At 37.4% G+C, this 20003-nt stretch overlaps 1 protein-coding gene across 1 annotated transcript in view; it reads right to left on the bottom strand.

Annotated features, from left to right (window-relative positions):
* Positions 1–19706, bottom strand: part of phex (phosphate regulating endopeptidase homolog, X-linked) — a 36932-nt gene extending 17226 nt beyond the window's left edge. Inside the window, exons 1-11 of the mRNA XM_007910587.2 lie at positions 19586–19706; positions 17518–17583; positions 16472–16633; positions 10442–10528; positions 8341–8567; positions 4649–4717; positions 3628–3744; positions 2871–2954; positions 2133–2278; positions 1726–1819; positions 382–510 (exon numbers count right to left, since the gene is read on the bottom strand). Of these exons, the coding sequence (XP_007908778.2) occupies positions 382–510; positions 1726–1819; positions 2133–2278; positions 2871–2954; positions 3628–3744; positions 4649–4717; positions 8341–8567; positions 10442–10528; positions 16472–16633; positions 17518–17583; positions 19586–19706 (1302 nt within the window). The remainder of the gene's footprint in view (positions 1–381; positions 511–1725; positions 1820–2132; positions 2279–2870; positions 2955–3627; positions 3745–4648; positions 4718–8340; positions 8568–10441; positions 10529–16471; positions 16634–17517; positions 17584–19585) is intronic.
* Between the last annotated feature and the right edge of the window lie 297 nt (positions 19707–20003).

Genomic DNA, 20003 nt, shown 5'->3' with positions numbered 1-20003 from the left:
GCAGGGTAGAAACTACCTCCGTGAAGAAGGCTATGTAAATGTAAGCTGTTGTGTTGCTTTTGGAAGTGAACTCCAGATGAACTGTTTGTGGCCGAAGTCACGGAAATGCAAATATCTTGTAATCAGCAGCTGGAATAGATTATCAGGCAGTGTTGTTGAGACTTATAACATTGACCCCATTAAGGGGATTCAATTCCTGGATGAGATCAAATGGATTGCATTGTCTTCTTCAATTAAACCTCTCTTGTGAAATATATTGGTAGCAACATTGTCTTCATTGTTCTATGCCATTCATTTCCTATGGTGAAAAGAATGTTATTAATAATAGGTATTAGAAAGTTTTGGTAACAATGTAGTACAATGGTGAAAAAACAAACTTACCAATTTTTTCTTATCCTCCTGAAAATGTGCATCAACAAACATTCTTCCAACAGCATACGAAAAAATATAGTCAACATAGACCACACACATGATCCAGCGTTCAGCTAAAGAAGTCATCCCTCTAACCACCTTTAAACAAAATATAATGACAGTAAATAATAATCTTTGCATTTGATACAGCATTTTTCACATCAGGAAGATGTCTCAAAGCACTTCACAGGATACACTACAAAGTGTAGCGATTGTGAACTTTGTAGGCAAACAATAGACAACAATGCACCTTAGGAGTCAATAAAGTGCGTTTTTAGTTTTTGTTGTTCTCTTTGCTTATTGAATAAATTCAGAAAATGATTAAACATTTTAGGTAATTATAATTTAATGTATGTCTAATACTCATGGCTTAAATTCCTTTTCTGGTATTGTCTTGCTTTTGTGATCTCTCTTCTTCTCTCCTGGATTTCTGACTTTGAGCTCATAGTCTCGGCTGACACTTCAGTGTATCATTGGGGTAGTGCTGCGTTGTTGATGGTGCTGTCTTGTGGATAAGAAGTTAAAGCAAGGTCCCATCTGCTTGTTCAGGTGGACATTAAAAACCCACAATGTGATTCAAAACGGGAAGGGAATATCTATTGGCATCCTGCTAACAATGCCCAGATAAAAATGATCACTCACTTCGTGGCTTTTTGTGGGACAATACTGTGTAAAATGGCTGCTGCTTTCACCTACAAATAGTCAGTAATCTTCACAGTAATATTTCAAGTTTAGTTTGCATTTCTGTTTGTGTCATACTTTTATTTCCACTTCAATGTTCTAGACCAGGATGGTCCAACCTTTTGGCTGCTGTGGGCGGGATGCCATATTAGAGAAAAGTCCACGGGCTGCATAAGCAATATTTTTGTGTTTCCTTTGACAGAAATATAAATAACATTTACATGGAGGGAGAGGTTTGGGCCAGATGAAATGGCGAGCCATCAATTGGACCACCCTGGACAATTACTAAGTATAATTTTATATCACATATTTTTAATAGAAGTCTTTCCAATTTTTATGTAGATTTAAAAAAAGTCTAATTTATTCAAAGTATTGTATGTTAGAATTGACCATCTTGTCCACTTTAACATGATTATAAACCCATGTTAAAATGAAATATATTGTATCTATTTTATAATGACAGTATAAACTCATATTAAATTAATCACTTTTCCCACTTTACATTGACAGTGTGAACACCAAACAAATAGGATTGCCATCATTTGTGAGTACAGGCTGGGAGTCCTTCTCTAGAATGACTCAATTTTCAGCCCATGTAACTCCCAAACACGCTACAGAATATTCTTTACTTACCTTTAGATATTCAAGACGCCTGTTTAGAAAACGTTTACTCAGGTTGTTGGTTCTCCTGTACACAATTCTCCACACCACATAATTTGCCACCGTTCTACAAATTAATTATACAATGACAGAATAATTAATCTGAATATTAGTCAGATCATAACTCTACTGTATTTTAATATTGTACTCAATATTAGCTTTGGCTCTCGCCAACCTTGCCTAATACCTTCCAGAATTGGGTAAACAAGGTGTGTTCCTCCAGGGAGAGAGTGCACATTGCCTTCCAGGCACAGGGAAATTTACATGTTTAGGTGGCACACATATGTGGAACTCTGTCAGGCTTGAATACTCTCAATGGGTTTCTGCATGTGTCAAACACTCAGCGGATCAAAAAAATTAAAGATTTAAAAATATTTTACCTGTTATCCACAGTCTGAAGCAGCTTGACTAAATCCTTGAGGTACTGGGGAACGTACACTATAATATCTTCTGACACGTTTATGTGTTTAAGTTCAGGATTAAATTCATCGTCAATTACCATGTTCATGTAATGAAGCCAATCAAACTGAAATTATAATGACAGAAATAATAAGTTGTTTCATGTTTTGTTGTTTCAACCCGATTCAAATAAAGAACCTGCATCATTGCTTCCAATGGGAATTATCAATTTCTTATCATTCCTGTAGTTCTATTTTATAATGATGTTGCAAATCAAAGCAAATGCATCCTTTCTTAGTAACTTGGCCACTTACCCAGAAATATTCCATTTTGGTGTCTGAAATTAAGATTTTTTTAAAAAAGAGTCTTAATGTATGAAGACATATTTATTTCACTGATACTACACTATCTTGATCATTGGTCGTTTGAACTTCACTCTTGTTTCTTCTAAACTCTAAATCCACCCGTCCATACACAATTTCTCCTCGCTGCATCATCACTGTGTTACCAATCAGAATTCATTGACTGTCCAAAACATCAAACACATGCTTTCCCACTCCTCAAACCTGTGGAACTCTTTTAACTTCTTTAGTCTTCCCTTCCCCTAATGATATTTGTCTTTTGAAACACTTTTCTGTTAAAAGATGAATACTAGCTTGATTTTAATACTATCAACTAATAATTGTATTTAATATTTATCAGTAATATTCTTGACTTACCCCAGGTATTGTATTTTGCAGTTGTAATATAGTGAACTTGTTATAAAGGGTTTCACTGGTCCTGTTCCTATTTGGAATAACAATCTGTAAAGTAAAATGAATACCACATTGAAACACAATTGGAACAGCATCTTGGAGTGTTGAACGTTGGCAGAGTTTGACACTAAGCTGGGGAGAAAGTGTAAATGGCTGGAGGTACAGATTTCAGTAGACAGGAAAGTCTTCATTTGACCAGATCTTCTTCAAAACCATAAACGTGTATGCTCACTATTAATAGAACATGGTTCATCTTGTTTCTCCAAAACATTTTTTAAAGATAGAACTGTACTGAACTTTAAACAATGCTTAAAGTTTAAAACATTTCTTTGGCAGGATACTGAAAAACAGCAACCAGCTGAATTGATGTTATACTATTTTAAAAATCTACAGTAAAACTGTCTCGTTTTAAATTAATATGTAATGGTACATGTTAACATTTACAATTAACATGTTCTAAGATAGCCTTGAATGATGGTGAGTGACACGGCAATAACATCTGAACACTAACTTAAAAGGACTGAAAACATCAGATCTGCTAGGATGAATATTTAGTGGGTATCTTTAGAGTATCTGTGAATACGCAAATAAGATCTGATCTTTTTTATAGTAAATAATTTTTATTGATAAAAAAAGTTTTTTGTGATCACTGTGTCAAGAATAATGATGTTGTGCTTCAGAAGCGACACCAGAATAACCAACCATCAAGTGTTTCACATACCTTGGCTAATTCAATTTCAAACTCCAGTACTTTGGCCATGTCAGCGTGTGCAGTGGTGGAATTAGCTCCAAGGAGAATAGCCATGTCGATCATAAGCTTCAGCAGTGCATCCCTGTACTGGGAAAGAGCAAAGGCAAAGATTCATAAAGATTCATAATTGCATTGTGGACAGTGGCCTGAATGAAGTAAATCCATTGTGTATGAGTATTTAGATGAAACAACCAGTCACAAAGAGATACATTCACCTTCTCCAACCAGGATATTAACTAGTAGTGGAGCAGATTATTTTTTAGTTATCTATTATATTCATACATTATTGATAATTGTGCACATGGTACCTTAACCTTAATATGTATGCATGTATTTTTGTCTGCTCAGGCAATGCAGGCTTAGCATACAGTCCTGCAACAAGAATAAAGAATCATTGAATTCACCTGGAACTGGTTGTGAATTAAATAATTGACGCTGTCCAGTGCCATCTTTGGTACTGCAGCATTTTCTCCCAAAGCTGGGACATTCTGCACACATAGCTACACCCACTGTCTTGACGCTGACCATGACTGAATAACAACATGTTTAGGAAGACCTCATACACAGCAGCAAATTGCATTTTGCAATGGTTTAATTGCCTTGGAGCAGCAATTAAATGCCTTGAGTGCACAAGGGGACAGCTGACTCCCATTAGTCCTGACTTCAGATGATGGATCAGATTCTGTATGTTTTGAAGCTCAATTTTCTCCATTAGCAATGGTGCAATCATTTTCTTGATGGGGGAAATATAGTATTCGAGCTATCTAATAGTTGAAAAATCTAATACCTTGAAAAAGCACTTTCCCGCTTTGTACGTGGGGTTCATAAAGGCGCAACATACCAATAATGTAGGAGAAGCAGGCTGTGAATAATTTGCTGCAAGTAAAATTCTCCCATGAAGTTTTCTGACGGGTTCCTGTTTTGTTCATGACACATTCATAATTTTTTCATTATCAAGGCAGAGGAATTTTTGAGGTTAAGTGCTACTCACAGTTTTTGTTTCCGTGCTGTTGGTGAGATAGTCTTCCCGCGATTCCATGAATAGAGATCCTTGGTCCAGCTGTTTATAGAAACTCAGAGAAAAGTGAAAAGCGTGAACACCCTGTAGTGGTGCGACCGACTGTCCTGTTCAAATACACCGATATTTAACATCACTTCACGCCTTTTGATCACATAAACGTTGTTATTGCAGTCATGATGCTGTCCTAGAGAAATGTTCTATTAATTGGCTTCGTTGTGAACCAATAAAATCAGAATTTCTACTACATGCTCTTCTTTAGTATAACACTGTATCACAGCTTTTAGTCAAATCATAGAACCAGAAATTTACAGCACAAAAGACCATTCAACCATTGTGCCTGTGCTGGCTCTTTTAAGACTATTCCTTTCAGTCTTACTTAGCTGCCCTTACCTTATATCCCTGTAATTTACTGCTTTTAAGTATTATTCATCTAGTTTCATTTGGAAGCTAATATAAATTCTGCCTCAAACATCGCTCCCAGCGGGGCATTTCATATCCAAAAATAAAATGCATGAAAAAAAATTCTCCTATCGTTTCCATTTGCTCTTTTGTTCTCTAGCATTGATCAATGGAAATAATTTCTCCCTGTTGACTCTACCAAACCCCTCACAATTTTAAAGGCCTTTTCCACATCATCCCAGAGGATTCTTGGTGAGTAAACATGATCGTGCTTTACTTCCAGGTACAGGAAGGAGTCCACTTTGTACGGTTCGGATTCCTTATTAAAGAATCCAATTAGAAATCAAGCGTTTTAGACCTCAATGTTCCAGATGATGTTCTGCATCTCTAATGCAGTGTTTGGGGTGGGCTGTATTGGTGGAGATCCCGTCCTTTAGTTGAGATATTAAACCGAAGGTCCTGCCTGCCTGTTCAGGTAAAGCCCATGGCACTATTCAAAAAGAGAAGGGGTTTTCCCTTGGTGTCCTGGCCAACAATCTCCCAAATAAAATTGGTCATTCACTTCATGGCTGTTTGTGGGACATTGCTGTGCACTGATTGGCTACTGCATTTTGCCCACAAAAGACAGTTACTGCACTTTAGAGCGTAAGCCTGTAAAGCGCTTTGAGATGTCTTTCCACATGAAAGGAGCTGTACCAAATGTAATAATTATTATTTAGATCAAGCTTCAATATCTTGTAGCTCAGTCGAGTTAAGTTAATCCATGGCCTAACGTTCATCTGCACAGTGCTGAATGTGGTAAAAAGCAGATCTGCTGCCCCAAAGTGGCTGCCACCTTGTAACTGGAAATATACCATCAGATACAAAGATCTGCTTTGCTCAAGCAAAATGCAATGTGGAGCTGAATGTATCATTGTAGTCTTCCAGCTGTTACCATGCTGCTGCAGCAACAAGTCTCACCACATATGTGGGATAATAGATCTCACAAGCAAACAATGAGGGAGGGAGTTGCTAAGTCCTTTCCATCTGGAGTTTAAGTGTACTTTTGTATAAGGATACATTCACACGATGTCTGTGGTAAGGTGTAAAATGTGTCAATGTTCTACAGAGCAAGGATGTAATAAACTGCTGGAGTCACAGATTAATGTCAGTAATCGGTATAAAGACCACAATCAGTATAAAGATTTTGATCAATATAAAAACTTTGGAATTAATTCGTCATAGTGTGCAGTTGGGTCTAATGCTGAGATATTAGATATGTCAGTTTGTGTACATAGCCACATAGCCACCAGTTTGACATACTCAGGCAAATTGTAGCATTGTGTGAGGTGCGGTGTGTTCTGTAGCAAGTTATTGTCTTTTTCAAATAATTTACTACAGGAAATTGCTCTAAGCCAGCAATTGTAATTTCACTGTAAATCAAATCCAAATGCATCCATGTTCAATTGATCCCATTGTGAATGCAATTACTCTGTAGCTTTTATCTATGCTTACAGTCAAGTTAAAAATATGTATTTGAATGTGAGCAAAGCTATTTGGATATAACAGTCATGCTCATATAAATCTAATGCATTAATCTGAACCATTCAAGGATTTAAAAAACACAAGAGTGGTGTTCCAATGGTTATTAGCAATCTTTGCAACAGACAACCCAGTGTTTGGCTACAGTTAATAAAATATAGTAGTTTGGTAAATAAGTGTAAAGAGATACAAAAAGGAAATCAAAAGAGGCGATGCTGTTTCTCTATAAGCTATTGGTCTGATACTATCTGGAGCACTGTGTAGCCTAATCTCATAATTTTAGGACTGTTATTGCCTTTAAGAAAGTATAGAGACAAATGACCAAGACAATCCTGGTGATAAAGAATTGAGGTCTCCCTCTCATCTAGGACTCCCATTCAGTCTTTGCAAAGCGTTTTAAGACATTTTCCCTGTGTGAAAAGTGCTATATAAGTGTACAGTGTTTTTGTAATCATTATTAATAACAAGAAGATAATTTGGTGGGTTGGTAAATCCTGTCAAATACTTATTTTGTCCACAACAAATGTTTAACTTTTTTGTATTCCCACAGGAAGTAAATTTTTTGTTGCAAAAAAACAGAAAAAGATGATACATCATCAGAAAAGAAACAGAAGGTCAGACCCTCTCTGAAAAAGGTCCCTCTGGGCCAGGGAGTAGACATGATTTATGAGACAAAAGTTCAGAAATAGAGGCACAATTGGCAGCAAAGAGATAGGTGATTATACCAAGAGTCAGCTTGAGAAAAGCCCCGGCTGACTAAAATAGGACTATTTTGTTCACAATAATAATATTCCTTACTTATGATATAGCACCTTTCAAATCAGAAGGACAGCTCAAAGCACTTCAGAGGATTTACAATAAAGTGATTGATCGTATCTTGTAGACAAACGTAGCAGCCAATACGCACACAACAATGTTACAATCTTTGCTTGGACACTATCCTGCGGGTCTGCACTTGAGAAGGGGCAAAGGGCCCTCTGGTCATTCTTATCTTCCTTCACTGACAGCAAAGTTCCAATGCAGGATAAGCTTGAGGCATATACAGCTTGTGTCCAAACAGTTCTCCTTCATGGGTCCAAGCGGAAGAATTTCCTCCAGCCCATTTGTAAAGTCCAAAATCAATCAGTGAGGTGGATTCATGGTAAACAGAGCAAGTGGGAGGCCTCTGGCCTACGCTGACCTGTTGCTGAGCATCCTGGAGGTGGTGGTGGCTTCACAGTGGCACATCTATTTGCCAAGGCCTATCACAAGAGGGCCTAGTATAAGCAGCTGATGCGGAGTAAGCCTTTTACACAGCATTGAACTTGGACCTCAAGAACATCAAGGTGGCTGACATATCACAAGCTGTTGCATAAAGGTCCTGCCACCATTCTGAAGGCAACCTTCCATCAGAAAGCTGATGAAGAAACTCTATATCCCAACACACACTCTGAACCTTGGCTCTTGCCAACCTGTGCCTAATATTCTCTGGAATTAAGTGAGCAGGGTATGTCTCTCCGGGAAGAGAGTGCACATTCCATTCCAGACACAGAAATTTCCATTCTCAGCTTGGTTTGGATACTCTTAAACACAGTGATGGGTTTCTGCATGTGTCAGCTACTTGGCTGACCAAAATAAAAGCTGCTATTTCATTAATTTTAGACTTTCAACTCTTAATTAGTTTGCTTTGTGAATTTATTTTTGTGACTATTGAAATGAAATAACTAACTTTAACATAAACTGTTGGTGTGTATAGCACTAACCGTTAAAATGTGATCCTCAGAGTTCTTGCTATCAACTTCAACAGAAAATGTAAAGAGAATATTATTATTGTATTGTCCACGGAGAACAGCCAAGGTCTCAAGGAGGCTGAATTCCTGCTCTTTCCACGTTCCCTCCGGTCCATTATATGTCTCAAGCACTGGCCAGCGTAAAGCTGGATCCTTCAGAATCTCAAGCAGAGGTTTCATATCGTTCATTTCTATAGCAGCTGTCAACAAAACAAACACTTTTATACAGAGGGTTTATTTATTGCTCAGCATTTCTAAGAATTAATAAGATGAACAAAGCATCTTCAAGCATACTCCAGTAAGCATCAAAATAAGGTTAATACATAATATACAAGACTTTTTTTTCAATTATGTCTAAATTCACACAAAAAAAAACCAAAGCTTGAGTGACTTACATAAGGCTTCAAAACCATCAACTTCCATTGAGTTTTCATTGGTTTTAGAGAAACAGAATCATATTTATTTCTTTGTAAAGTTGAGAATATACAACTGCATTGTGACATGACTTGGCTACTGGATAGTTGATTGGCAGTGAACTACCTGGTGCACTTTTTATGCTGAGAAGCTCTAATTCGGAACCAAAATTGCAAACAGTAAAAGAAAGGACACGATTAAAAAAATGGTGACTGGGTGCCAGCAAGGTTAGGTTTTGAAAAGCATTAGAGGAGGAAGAGAAGTCTGAGGGAGTAAAAGTTCTACAACTTTGAGGTCCCTCAAAAGAATAAGTTAAGAGTCGGTGACTACGCATAGAGTTCTGATCTTAACACAGTAAGGATTCAAGGAGGAGAATGTGCATTTGATGGAACACGGGAGGAAAGTTCAGAGGAACAAAGAGTATAATAATATTGATAAAATAAAGGAAAAAAAAGAAAGGTAGGAACAAAGCAAAAGTTTGGAAGCTAAAGTTCAGAAGCAATTCTTTCATTCAATTGCCCTTGTGTGTGAGAGGTGGTGAAATTCAGAAAATAGGAGTAGCAAGTATATAATAACAATCCTTGCATTTGATATAGCGCTTTTCACGTTTTCTCGACATCTCAAGGCGCTTCACAGAATAGACTGTAAAGTGAATTGACCGTATATTTGTGAGCGAAACGCGGCAGCCAATTGCATGCAGCAGCGTCCCACAAACATTCGTGGATTCAAAATGACCAATTTATTGTTGTTTTTTTTCCAGGATTATTAGGCGTGTGGAGTAAGGAAACTTGCCCAAGCTTTCGCCCTGCCTGGAATAGAACCCAGGTGTCTCGCTTGCAAGGCGAGTGCGCTAACCACCGAGCTACAGGACTCCACAAGTCATGGAGCAATAGAACTGTGAGAAATTGCTTTTTAGCTCTATACAATGATGAGTTTCCTTGCTTAAGCTACCCGAATTTCACATGAATGTCATTTTAGATTCTATATTTTACCAAAGAAAATTATTTAGATCATTATATGCTGTGAATTGAAATCCTTTGGTTTGCAGATCTCAGTGACTTGCTCTGCTACTTGAAAAAATCCTAAAGTAGCAATTTATCTTGTACTTTGTCAATATTCTGTTGTACTGTATGTGAGTCTGGTTCAGGGTGGTATAAATTACATTGTGTTTCACTAGATGAGTTGGTTATCCAAATATTATCGTTCCATTTTTTGTTGACATAAGCTGTCATTGTTTAGTTTTAATGGTTGGTTAATAATGCCTTCAAATAAATCAGGTTGATATATTACCCCTTTTGTGATTCTAACTCTAGTACTTTTTTGTTGGAAAATGTGCAGTGTATAAATACAGGATTCAATGCAATATCAATCACTAATGGTAATTATCAGATCGAAAGTCAAATTTTCACCCCTTTACTGTGGTGGAGGGAGAGGCCTCAAGCAAGGTTACTTAAAATAGTTTTCATCTTGGCTGGAGTTGGAGCATTATTTGTGATCTGCTTGTGTCAAGACCCACACTCATCTTACACAGCATCCTTTTTTATTGCTGTATTTCACAGTGATTTGCATTCCTATCTTTCAAGGAAAAAACACTCCTCCACTTTAGCCTAAATCTATTGTATGAGTATTAATAATTTACTGTGACTTATGAGCTACTTACTCTCGTTCATACAGGATTGATAGAGTAATTTTGCTTTCTGAATGGCTTCAACTTCCTCCCCTTCAGCAACCGGTTTTTGAAGCAACTCTGTTGAAAAATAATGATCATTAAAGAACACTTGAGCAATCCTCGGCTTTGACTATGATGCTGTAAGAATTGGTAACCTCATTTTCCCAAAACAAAATAATTTGTTCTACTGGATTTTACAACCAGTCCTAAAGTTTTCCTCAAACACTGAATTAAAAAAATATTGCATTTCTATAAGTGCCCTTCACGTAGGATAAGCAGCGAAGGGGTGGAGTTTAAGGTGAGATTTTAAAGATAAAGATGGGGCAAAGCAGAAGGCTAGAGGCAGTGATTTACATACATTAAAGATTCCATGGCATCTTTCAGTAAGAAATGGAAGTTTCCCCTGTTGTCTTGACTAACAGTCCCCCAAATAAAATTGGACACTCACTTCATACCTGTTTATAACAATTTGCATTTATATAGCGCCCTTCATGCTAGACAGCGTCTCAGAGCACTTAAGGGAGATTATTGTGCACAAATTTACTGTCGTGTTCACCTGCAAAATACACAGTCACTACACTTTGCAGTAAATCCTATGAAGTGCTTGGAGACATCCTCCTGATGTGAAAAGCGTTATATCAAATGCAAGGCTAATTATTATTTACTTTTATCATGCAACCTGCTTCAGTGCTGACATTTGAGAACAGTCACTTCAGTTGGAAATGATAATCTTAATGTTTGTGGAGAGTAAAACAAAAGAGGTATTGCGATCACCATCTGAGTCAATGGATTCTTTATCAAAAACAACAACTTACATTTATATAGTGCACCAAATGCAAGGTAGCTTCCCAGAGCACTTTGTGGCATTTTCAGCTAACATACGTGTAGGAAAATATCTTCCAAAATAGTTTTCAGGAAACAAGGTCAAACAATGACTATTGTCCAGTGTTGAAACCATTTATTTTGATACATCTTAAGTAGTTGGTGAAATCTTTGAGGTATTACCTGACTTGCCAGAATCAAATGAATGCAGTAAATGTTAAAACTTTATGCTAAAAGAGAATGGAAGAACAAGTAGAGCTGAAGATTAATATTACAAATCTTTAAAAGTGGGAGGATGAGTAGCCAAATCTGTGAAACAAAGCTATTAGATATAGAACCATAATAATTTATAGCACAGAAGAAGGCCCTTCAACCCCTCAAGTCTGTGTCAGCTCCTTTAAAAACTTCTCATTGTATAAATAGGAACATTGAGTACAAAAGCGGAAATCTGATTCTAATCTATAATTTTTTCCCAGATAGTTTTTTTTTAATTGTATTCTTAGATATTTCCACAACAGCAATTTCTTCCTTTCACAATCCTAATGGACTCGCCAATTAGATCACACACTTCCCTTGTTTCTCGTAGCTTGCGCCTCGATGACACTGTCAGAGCCAGGCAAAGCCTGGTCGGCAACAGATTGACAAAGAGGTACTGCTGCCAGGAGATTGCTTTGAGTTGTGCAAAGTTCCTGCCTCTGGGAACAATCAATTGCTGCACATTACAAATGTCAAACACTGACTGGGGTTTCAAGCCTGAATATCTAAGCACAGCATAACAATTTTTTTTAAAAAAAAGACTAATTCTGCTTCTAACTCCTCATTCTCCACCATATGTAGTTGTATGGGCCAATGCTAAACATTAATAAACATGTAACTAAAAATTTCAAAAACTACTTGCACAATCTACCCTTGTGTCAGTCACATCACAACCTCCAATTTGCAGCAACATCTTGCGCTTCCTTTAGCTCATCAAAGCTACTGTCTTGACAAACTATCCCAAACCTGACCCTAGGAGCATAGAAATAATTGTACCAGCAGTATTAGTTTTGATAAACATGTGGCATGTGGAGTAAGGAAACTGGCCCAATGTTTCGTCTTTCCTGAGTACTGAACCCAGGTCCTCTTGCTTGCAAGGTGAGTGCTCTAACCACTAAGCTACAGGACTCCACAATTTTTTTTTAAAAATGGAGAATATCAACCAGCATCAATTGCCTTTGCGGCACAGTTCCACATTTCCATCATCCGGTTGCAAGGAGGAGGAATCTGATTTATAGTCCAGCTTTAAGTTATTAAATCTATGACTCCTAGATAACATTGCTCACTTCACAGCTGTTTGTGGGACATTGCTTTGCGCAAACTGGCTGTCGCATTCACTCACTTCACCAGTATATCTTGCAAAGCGCTTTGGGATGTCTTCCTGCCATGAAAGATGCTACACCAAGTGTACAGATTCTTATTATTATATTCACTTCTGATCTCATGGTTGACGTCAAAATAGCTAATCATATCTACATCATTCAAAGGATTTCATCATTTTAAAGTCCTGGATCAAACTTTGGGCTTCTCTCGTGACTCTGATAACAAGTTGATCACTGCAAACCTCCCCTCGTCATCTTGTGGAAGACATTTATTGACGAGCATAGTTGAGTCTGGGTGTGATGAATGCGTGGATGAGGGTTTTGGCGACACGAGGGGTGAGGCAGTGGCAGAGCTGGGTGATGTTGCGGGGGTGGGGAAAACAGAGCACATCATGGCACAGATGTGGCTAAATACACTAAAGTTTCAGTTGCTTTGGCATTTTCATCTTAGAATTAACTTCTCCAGGGAAATCAGAAAATAGCATTTGACTGATATGCATAGAAACTGAACATGTATAAAATTCTTCCCACAACTTTGAGCGCTCCAAGGAAAGGATAACCAAGTCAACTGTAATATAGAGCTCGCACTGTACAACATAGTGAAAATATGAAAATAACAATTGCTTTAAATTCCAGTTTGAAAAGAACACTGGATGTATTCAGAAAGACAAAAATGCCAACTTCTGAATGACATTGTACATGTTTCGAACAGTGTCAGCTTTGTACTTGATTTGAGACTTTCTTTGTCATTTCTATTTCTATGAAAATTTTACTCAAGAAAATGGATTTAAGCACGCACATATACTTAAACTCAAAATATTCTATTTTTTTCTACTATCCCTACAATGCCTGAAAAGGATTCAAAAGTTTCTACACTAAGAAGCATATATTACATTACAACTGTACATAATACATACAAACATACACACACTTTAAGGATTTTACCTGTAACTCTGACAATCTCTTAAAGTTTCATTGGGTTTCAACACCATGCACATCAAACAACCAATTGCAAAACATTGAAATGTAAATAACCATAAAAATGTATCACACAAGACTGCAAACAACATACTCTAGGGAACAGAATTCTTCAAATATTTCACGAAATCGCTGAAAATAATTTAACAAGAGCCAAATTCCTCAGTGTGCAAGCACGCTGCATGTTGTGGTGCTGACCTATATAGAGCAGACAGCTACCAAATTCATTTACTGATTTGTTCTATGTTCAGTGTTCTCATTCAGGGCATGTTAAAATTATTCCTAGTCTGTAGGTTGGTGATGCTACAAGTGTTGATGATCTGGATAGTATTTGTTGGCCCTTGCTTGATAATTAATGCATTGTTAGACATCAGATGTGACAGCATCCAACTTGGTACCAATCCTCCTAATGATGTTCACTCTCACATGAAGGAATTTTACTTGGATGAGGCACCAATAGGATATTGGTGCGACAGTTCAAATACTGCAATATGGATCTCTGTCTGCGACTATTAAATAACTATGTTTAAATGAACAATTACAAGTTTGGAATGGACATGTTTGGGTAGTACTATAATAATAATAATCCTTAAATTTCACATCTTCGAGACGTCTCAAAGCACTTCACAGAATATACTGTAAAGTGAATTGACTTTATATTTGTGAGCATACAGTAAATAGTTAGAAAGCATTGAGCTTCAAAAATAATAATAATCTTTGTGCTTGGGTCTATAACATCTAAAACTGCTCAAAGCACTTCACACCCAATCACTGTCAGGCGAAGTGACTATATCTGTAAGCAAATGCGAAGGCAAATTTGTACACAAAAAAGGTCCACAAAGGGCCCAAACATGAAAAAACAATTTATCGAGAGGATTGTTTGGCAAACATCAGAATAAATTCCCTTCTTCATGTTATTGTTAATATCCACCTGAACATGTAGACAGAACATTAGTTCATTAGTTTTAAAGTTTCATCTGAAAAACAGCATCTCCAACAATGCAGACCTCCCCTTGTACTGCTAGCGTCAGCCTAGTGAGCTCAAGTCTCAACTGAGGCTTGATCACATAACCTTTTGACCCAGAGGTGAGAGTGCTACCAACTGAACTGATCAGCACGGTGAATTACAAATACAATACAAAATTACATTTGTATAGCGCATTTCACATCGGGAGAAAAGAATAAGGCGTTATCCACATTTACAAAATTCCAGTGTCACAAAAGTTTAAATTCTGAAGTAAAATGATAATAATGAAAAAAGTTGATGGGATCCCCAATAGCTCGGAAAATTTATTTAACGAATGTTTGAGCCACACAGTCCGAAGTGCAATCTCAAGTCTATGTTGAGTTAACGAATCTTAGCCTGGTATGAAAAGTGGCACTACAATTGGCCTGACTATCCCATGTTAAGGATGGGAAATCAGCCGTGGTTCCTGTTCAGTCACCCTAGCTGAAGGTCGAGCAACTGGATGAGGGAGTATAGAATCGGGGCTCAACTACTGCAGTTTACAAGTTGTCACCTTCAAAGCTCATACTTGAATAATTAATGAGGGAAATGAGTCAAATGCTTTGAGAAGGATTATTAAGAAAAAAGTTTTAAAATTGAAAACACATTTAGAATCTCACAACTTTTCCTTAGATTGATTTATCGCACATAACACTACCAATCTGCACTTACACTTAGACTTGCACGTAGAAGAATGTTTCAAAGCTATTTACAAAGATAGGATGGGAGCCTGAGCTGGGAGATTGGGGGGGGGGGGAAGGGCCTGACATAGAAAGGCAGATTTAGTACACACTGTGTCACATTCCATTGGTTCTGCATGCTTTGCATCTTATCAAGTGAGTTTGTGTCAAATTCACTGCATTTTATTGCATAACCCATCAGTTCTGCATGGTTTATACATTACCCTTCAATTTTGGCAACAATGTTAGAAAATGGTTATGGAAATGACTTAAGTTATTCAGCCAATCAGTGAATTACTGACTATCAGAAAGAATATATTCCGGTTCTCCATATACATTGTTTAGCTCAAAACGATTGATTACTGTGCTCGATGTACAATAATGTCATAAATTCCTTTTAGAACATTTATGATATGGATGTAATGATCTCATAACACTTCACTTAGTTAAGATCAGTAGTCCATTCCATTCCATTTTTCAGAAATAATGGTGACAGTTTATATTGTCCAAGAGCTTGACAATTACCAGTAGGAATTTCCTGTTTTGGTGCTGGCCCCAGACACTCAATGTTTAATTTACCTGACTGCCACCAACCCCGGAAACACCAGGAAAGATAATGGAACAGCTAGTAAACAGAGGGCAGGCCCCCAATGAACAGAACATAACCACCAGAGGAATTAAAGGGATGTTAAGAAATATTTCTTCGTGGAGAGGGGGGTTGGCACGAGGGATTCTCTGCTACAAACTGTAGTTGAAGCAGAATCCATATTTTGTTTACAAAAAGTAAATTGGGTAGCTGCTTGAAGAGGAGCGAACAAGAAAACGGGATTAGATCAGCTGATGTGGGGTACATGGCTCGTTTCTATTCTGTAACATTCTACAATGTTATCATTCTATGGGGCCAATAAACAAGATGGCAAACTCATAAAATTTACACTGATTTTTTTCCTTTGTGCTTATGTACACCGGGAACTAAGATCTTAGCTTGTGTTAGTAAAGTGGAGAGAGTGACTGGAGGCATGGTACCGAAGAAAATTGCACAGGTAAGGTGGATAAAAGGCATTTGAAACTCAGTCACACTAATTCTGCATAGTATTTTAAAAATAATTGGAATGACTGTCCCACAGTGTAATCGCATATTGGGTCGAAATATATATATGTAATATAATGAGCCTACCTTTCAGCATGATTTTGACACTCTTGCTAATCATTTTATATGTTCCATAGCTTGAGTACTCATCAGGAATTGAATTCTCCTTCAGCCACTTCCCACAAGCAAACTCAAAAAAGTTGTTACATGGATCAGCAGACCAGTTGATATTGTTAAACATAAAAACAGCTGTAAATAGAAAGATAGACAATCTCAGCAGGGTTGAATTTCTTGTCAACAATTTACATGTATATTGCTCTTTTCATGTCAGGAGGACACCTCAAAGCATTCCACATAGTCCACCTGGAGTGCGAGATTGAAGTTCCGCACTGCAGAATTACAGAAAGAGCTGGAACGAACACAAATACACTTGTTTCTTCCAATTAGTTTTTTTTTAAAAAAGGAAGATAAGATGCATCCTGTAGCCGTCTGTAAATAATAACTCTGTCTGAAATGCTAACCAGTGAAAAGCAAAGCATTCCCCCAACACAGACAAACCCTCACTTTGATGTACACACACACAAAAATGCCTTGAATAATAGTCACTTCAATAATACACTGAAGCCTTATTTAATCCCGTGTTTGGGATCCATAAAATCCTACCTATATGGTGATGCGAGATAGAGGGTTTTACTGCACATATGTCCCGTATACAAGTTGGGTCATAAAGGAAAACTGGCCAACTTCTGGTTCATCAAGTCACTGTCAATACCACTTACTGTCTTTTGAAGTTGTGCATAGCAGGAAGTGACACTGTTGGTGATCCAGAGGTTGGCCATTCTTTTAGCGTGAGAAGCTAAAAATGGTCAGCTTCTTGATATTTAGTCCCTTCCAACCCCACGTCCTGCACAACAAATGTTAATATGAAAATAACGTGTATTGAACAGTGTATTGAACAGTGCACTGGGTTATAAGTGACTTCACACTATGATGAAGTAGGTTATAATGGGGTTGCACTGTAATTATTTGGTACATCCAAACTCATCTCTACTACAAAACCTGACAAGATTTTGGCATAGTGAATTCAAAATTCTGACAATTGTTGTGAAAGAAGAACAGAAATAGTTTCTTACCAGCCTCAGTGCATTCAGCAGTCACACAGTATTCTTCAGAATGAAGCTTTATAATGTTTTTCCCAGCTGTAAATGAATACATGATCAGAAAAAAATGAAAAGAAAAGTACAATGGGAAATAGTTTCATCCAAACAATGGCTAAAGGCAACTTACATTGATTTTTTGAAAAATGCCAGCACTGAATTGTTCCAGAAAACTACATGGCACAGTTTAAGAAAGAGGGAGTGCTCCCACTGTGCAATTTCAGGCCAGATAATGCTGACTGGACCAGCCTGGGGGCGGGGAGTGGGATGGGGAGGTTTTAAATTGTGCAAGGATGAACAAGAAGCTAGAAATAAATGGTTGATTTAAAATTCCATTAGTTGCTGATTTTGTTTTTCCTCGTCTGTACAAGGTTTGTTGTATTTTCACAGCAGGTCCAGCAAGGAGTCGGTTATTCATTGCCTTTTTATCATGTAATGTAACCTGTGTGCACATTGCATTCTCAAGCAGAAGCGTAGAGCTCTGCTCACTGATCAGTCACTATCAGTGTAATTCGGAATGATTGAGAAGAGAAGAATCAGTCAGTATAGCAGACACCAGAGTTTCTGTACAACTTGAGAACTTACTTCACAACAACAGCATTTACACTGCTGAGTACCCATTCTTCTTGATGTTGGAGAGGGTACCTGTTGGAGGTAGTCTAACAATTGAATTATTTTAATGAAATAGTAATATAAAATAATTACGTGTATAAGCAATTAATCAATTTTGGTGAAAAGAATACCATGGCATCGAATCACCAGAACTGGCAGAAAGACTTTGGTTTTATATCTCACCTGAAGGATACCACTTCCAAAAATGCATCATTCCCCTTGTAATGAATTGGAGACATAAAACCAAATCTTAGAGCAAAAGAACAAGATTTGATGAGAAATACTGCACTTTTTGAAGTAGGTCCATATCCAAGAAGAATGCCAAAAAATGAAAAAGATGGATAACTGGTGCAACACAAGAATCAAATCCCTTTTAGCATCCACATGCTTGAAATTCTGTTTTCTTGTTAAAGTCAGAATCAAATAGTAATAGTTTGGCCTGTGGTTTCTGTGCTGGTTCTAGCTCCCCTCTGGGGCGGTGGGTTTGTATACATTGGGACTTAAGATAAGTTAGTAGCGGTATGAGCACCTCCTAATTTGTGTTGTTTATCTCTGATGTTTATGGGCTATGTCCCTGATTGACTAGTACTGATTGTCTGAGACACATTTATAAGTCATATCCTAATGAAATCGGAAAATGCAAAAAACTGTTTAAAAATGGTTACCATGAATAGGATTGCTTCATTTCTGGTTCACAACAGAACCATGTATAATGTTTTACTAACAGTTTTGTTAAATGGCCGTGACCTTAATGTAAAACAGCTGGAGGCTGCCACCCTTAGTGTAACAAACAAAAACGTTTTGTGGGACCACAAAGTACTAATTTAAAAAATCTATTGGGCTTTCCAATGAACGTATTTGACTTGTAGTTTTATAAAACATTTGAGCTAATGTGCTGAAAGAATTTGCAAGCACTTATATATTTTATAAAAGCTAGGAATTAAAAGACAATTAGCAATGAATAGAATGAGCTGAGAATATCCATTCATCATGTGTGATAAGCAATTATAATTTGACTACAAAATATAGTCACTACACTTTACAGTAGGTTGAGATGTGCACCTGACATGAAAGGCCATATATCAAATGCAAGGATTATTAGTACACAGTATTTAATTCACAACAACAGTAAAATTAGTTTCTTTCGAACCATATGTACGAAAGAATTCCTGTGTTATGCAGGACCATTTTAAACTGAGGCAGCATTTAAATAACAATCTTCCCCTACAATCACAAGAGTAACACGACTATAGCTTCAGTACAGTTTCAACACATCTCCTAAAACACATACAACAAAGAGTGATCAGAAAGTGTCACCTTTTTGCCACATTTAGAATACAAGATTCAATTCTAATGTCTTCACAATCAGATGTGAACTAGTTAAAAATTGAAGCAATAGAAAGTGCATTTCCAGTGCTTGTTTACTACTTACCGAGTGCGAGAATACCACTGAGAACTATCGTAGTGGCTATGAAAACAAAAAGGGCAACTTTCAGGATTTTCTCAGTCCTTGTTGCTCCAGTTTTTGCATTTTCCAGCACATCCACTTGCATGATGTTCAGAACTTGTTTTGAACCCCCTATGAATGAATAGTTACCAAAAGTCTTTTTATTCCCCTCCACCCCCAAGCCTGAACACAAGCAAATACTCTGCCCTTACTATAAAAAGGCTGGAATACTATACACATTCCCAGCCTCTGCCTCACAAAAATGTTTTGTTTTCCTTGTTGACCCACCCAGAGGAAACCCCTGAATGTCACTGGGGAGGTGGTCTATCTTAATTATCTATACAGCTGCAGATGTGGCTAATAGTGATGTCAGCATCAAGATTTACTATTGCCTGTGACCTAA

The sequence above is a fragment of the Callorhinchus milii genome, unplaced genomic scaffold, assembly GCF_018977255.1.
Source record: "Callorhinchus milii isolate IMCB2004 unplaced genomic scaffold, IMCB_Cmil_1.0 Scaffold4, whole genome shotgun sequence".
NCBI lineage: Eukaryota > Metazoa > Chordata > Chondrichthyes > Chimaeriformes > Callorhinchidae > Callorhinchus > Callorhinchus milii.
Note: the sequence above shows the minus strand (reverse complement) of the source record. Positions and strands in the feature narration are given on the sequence as shown.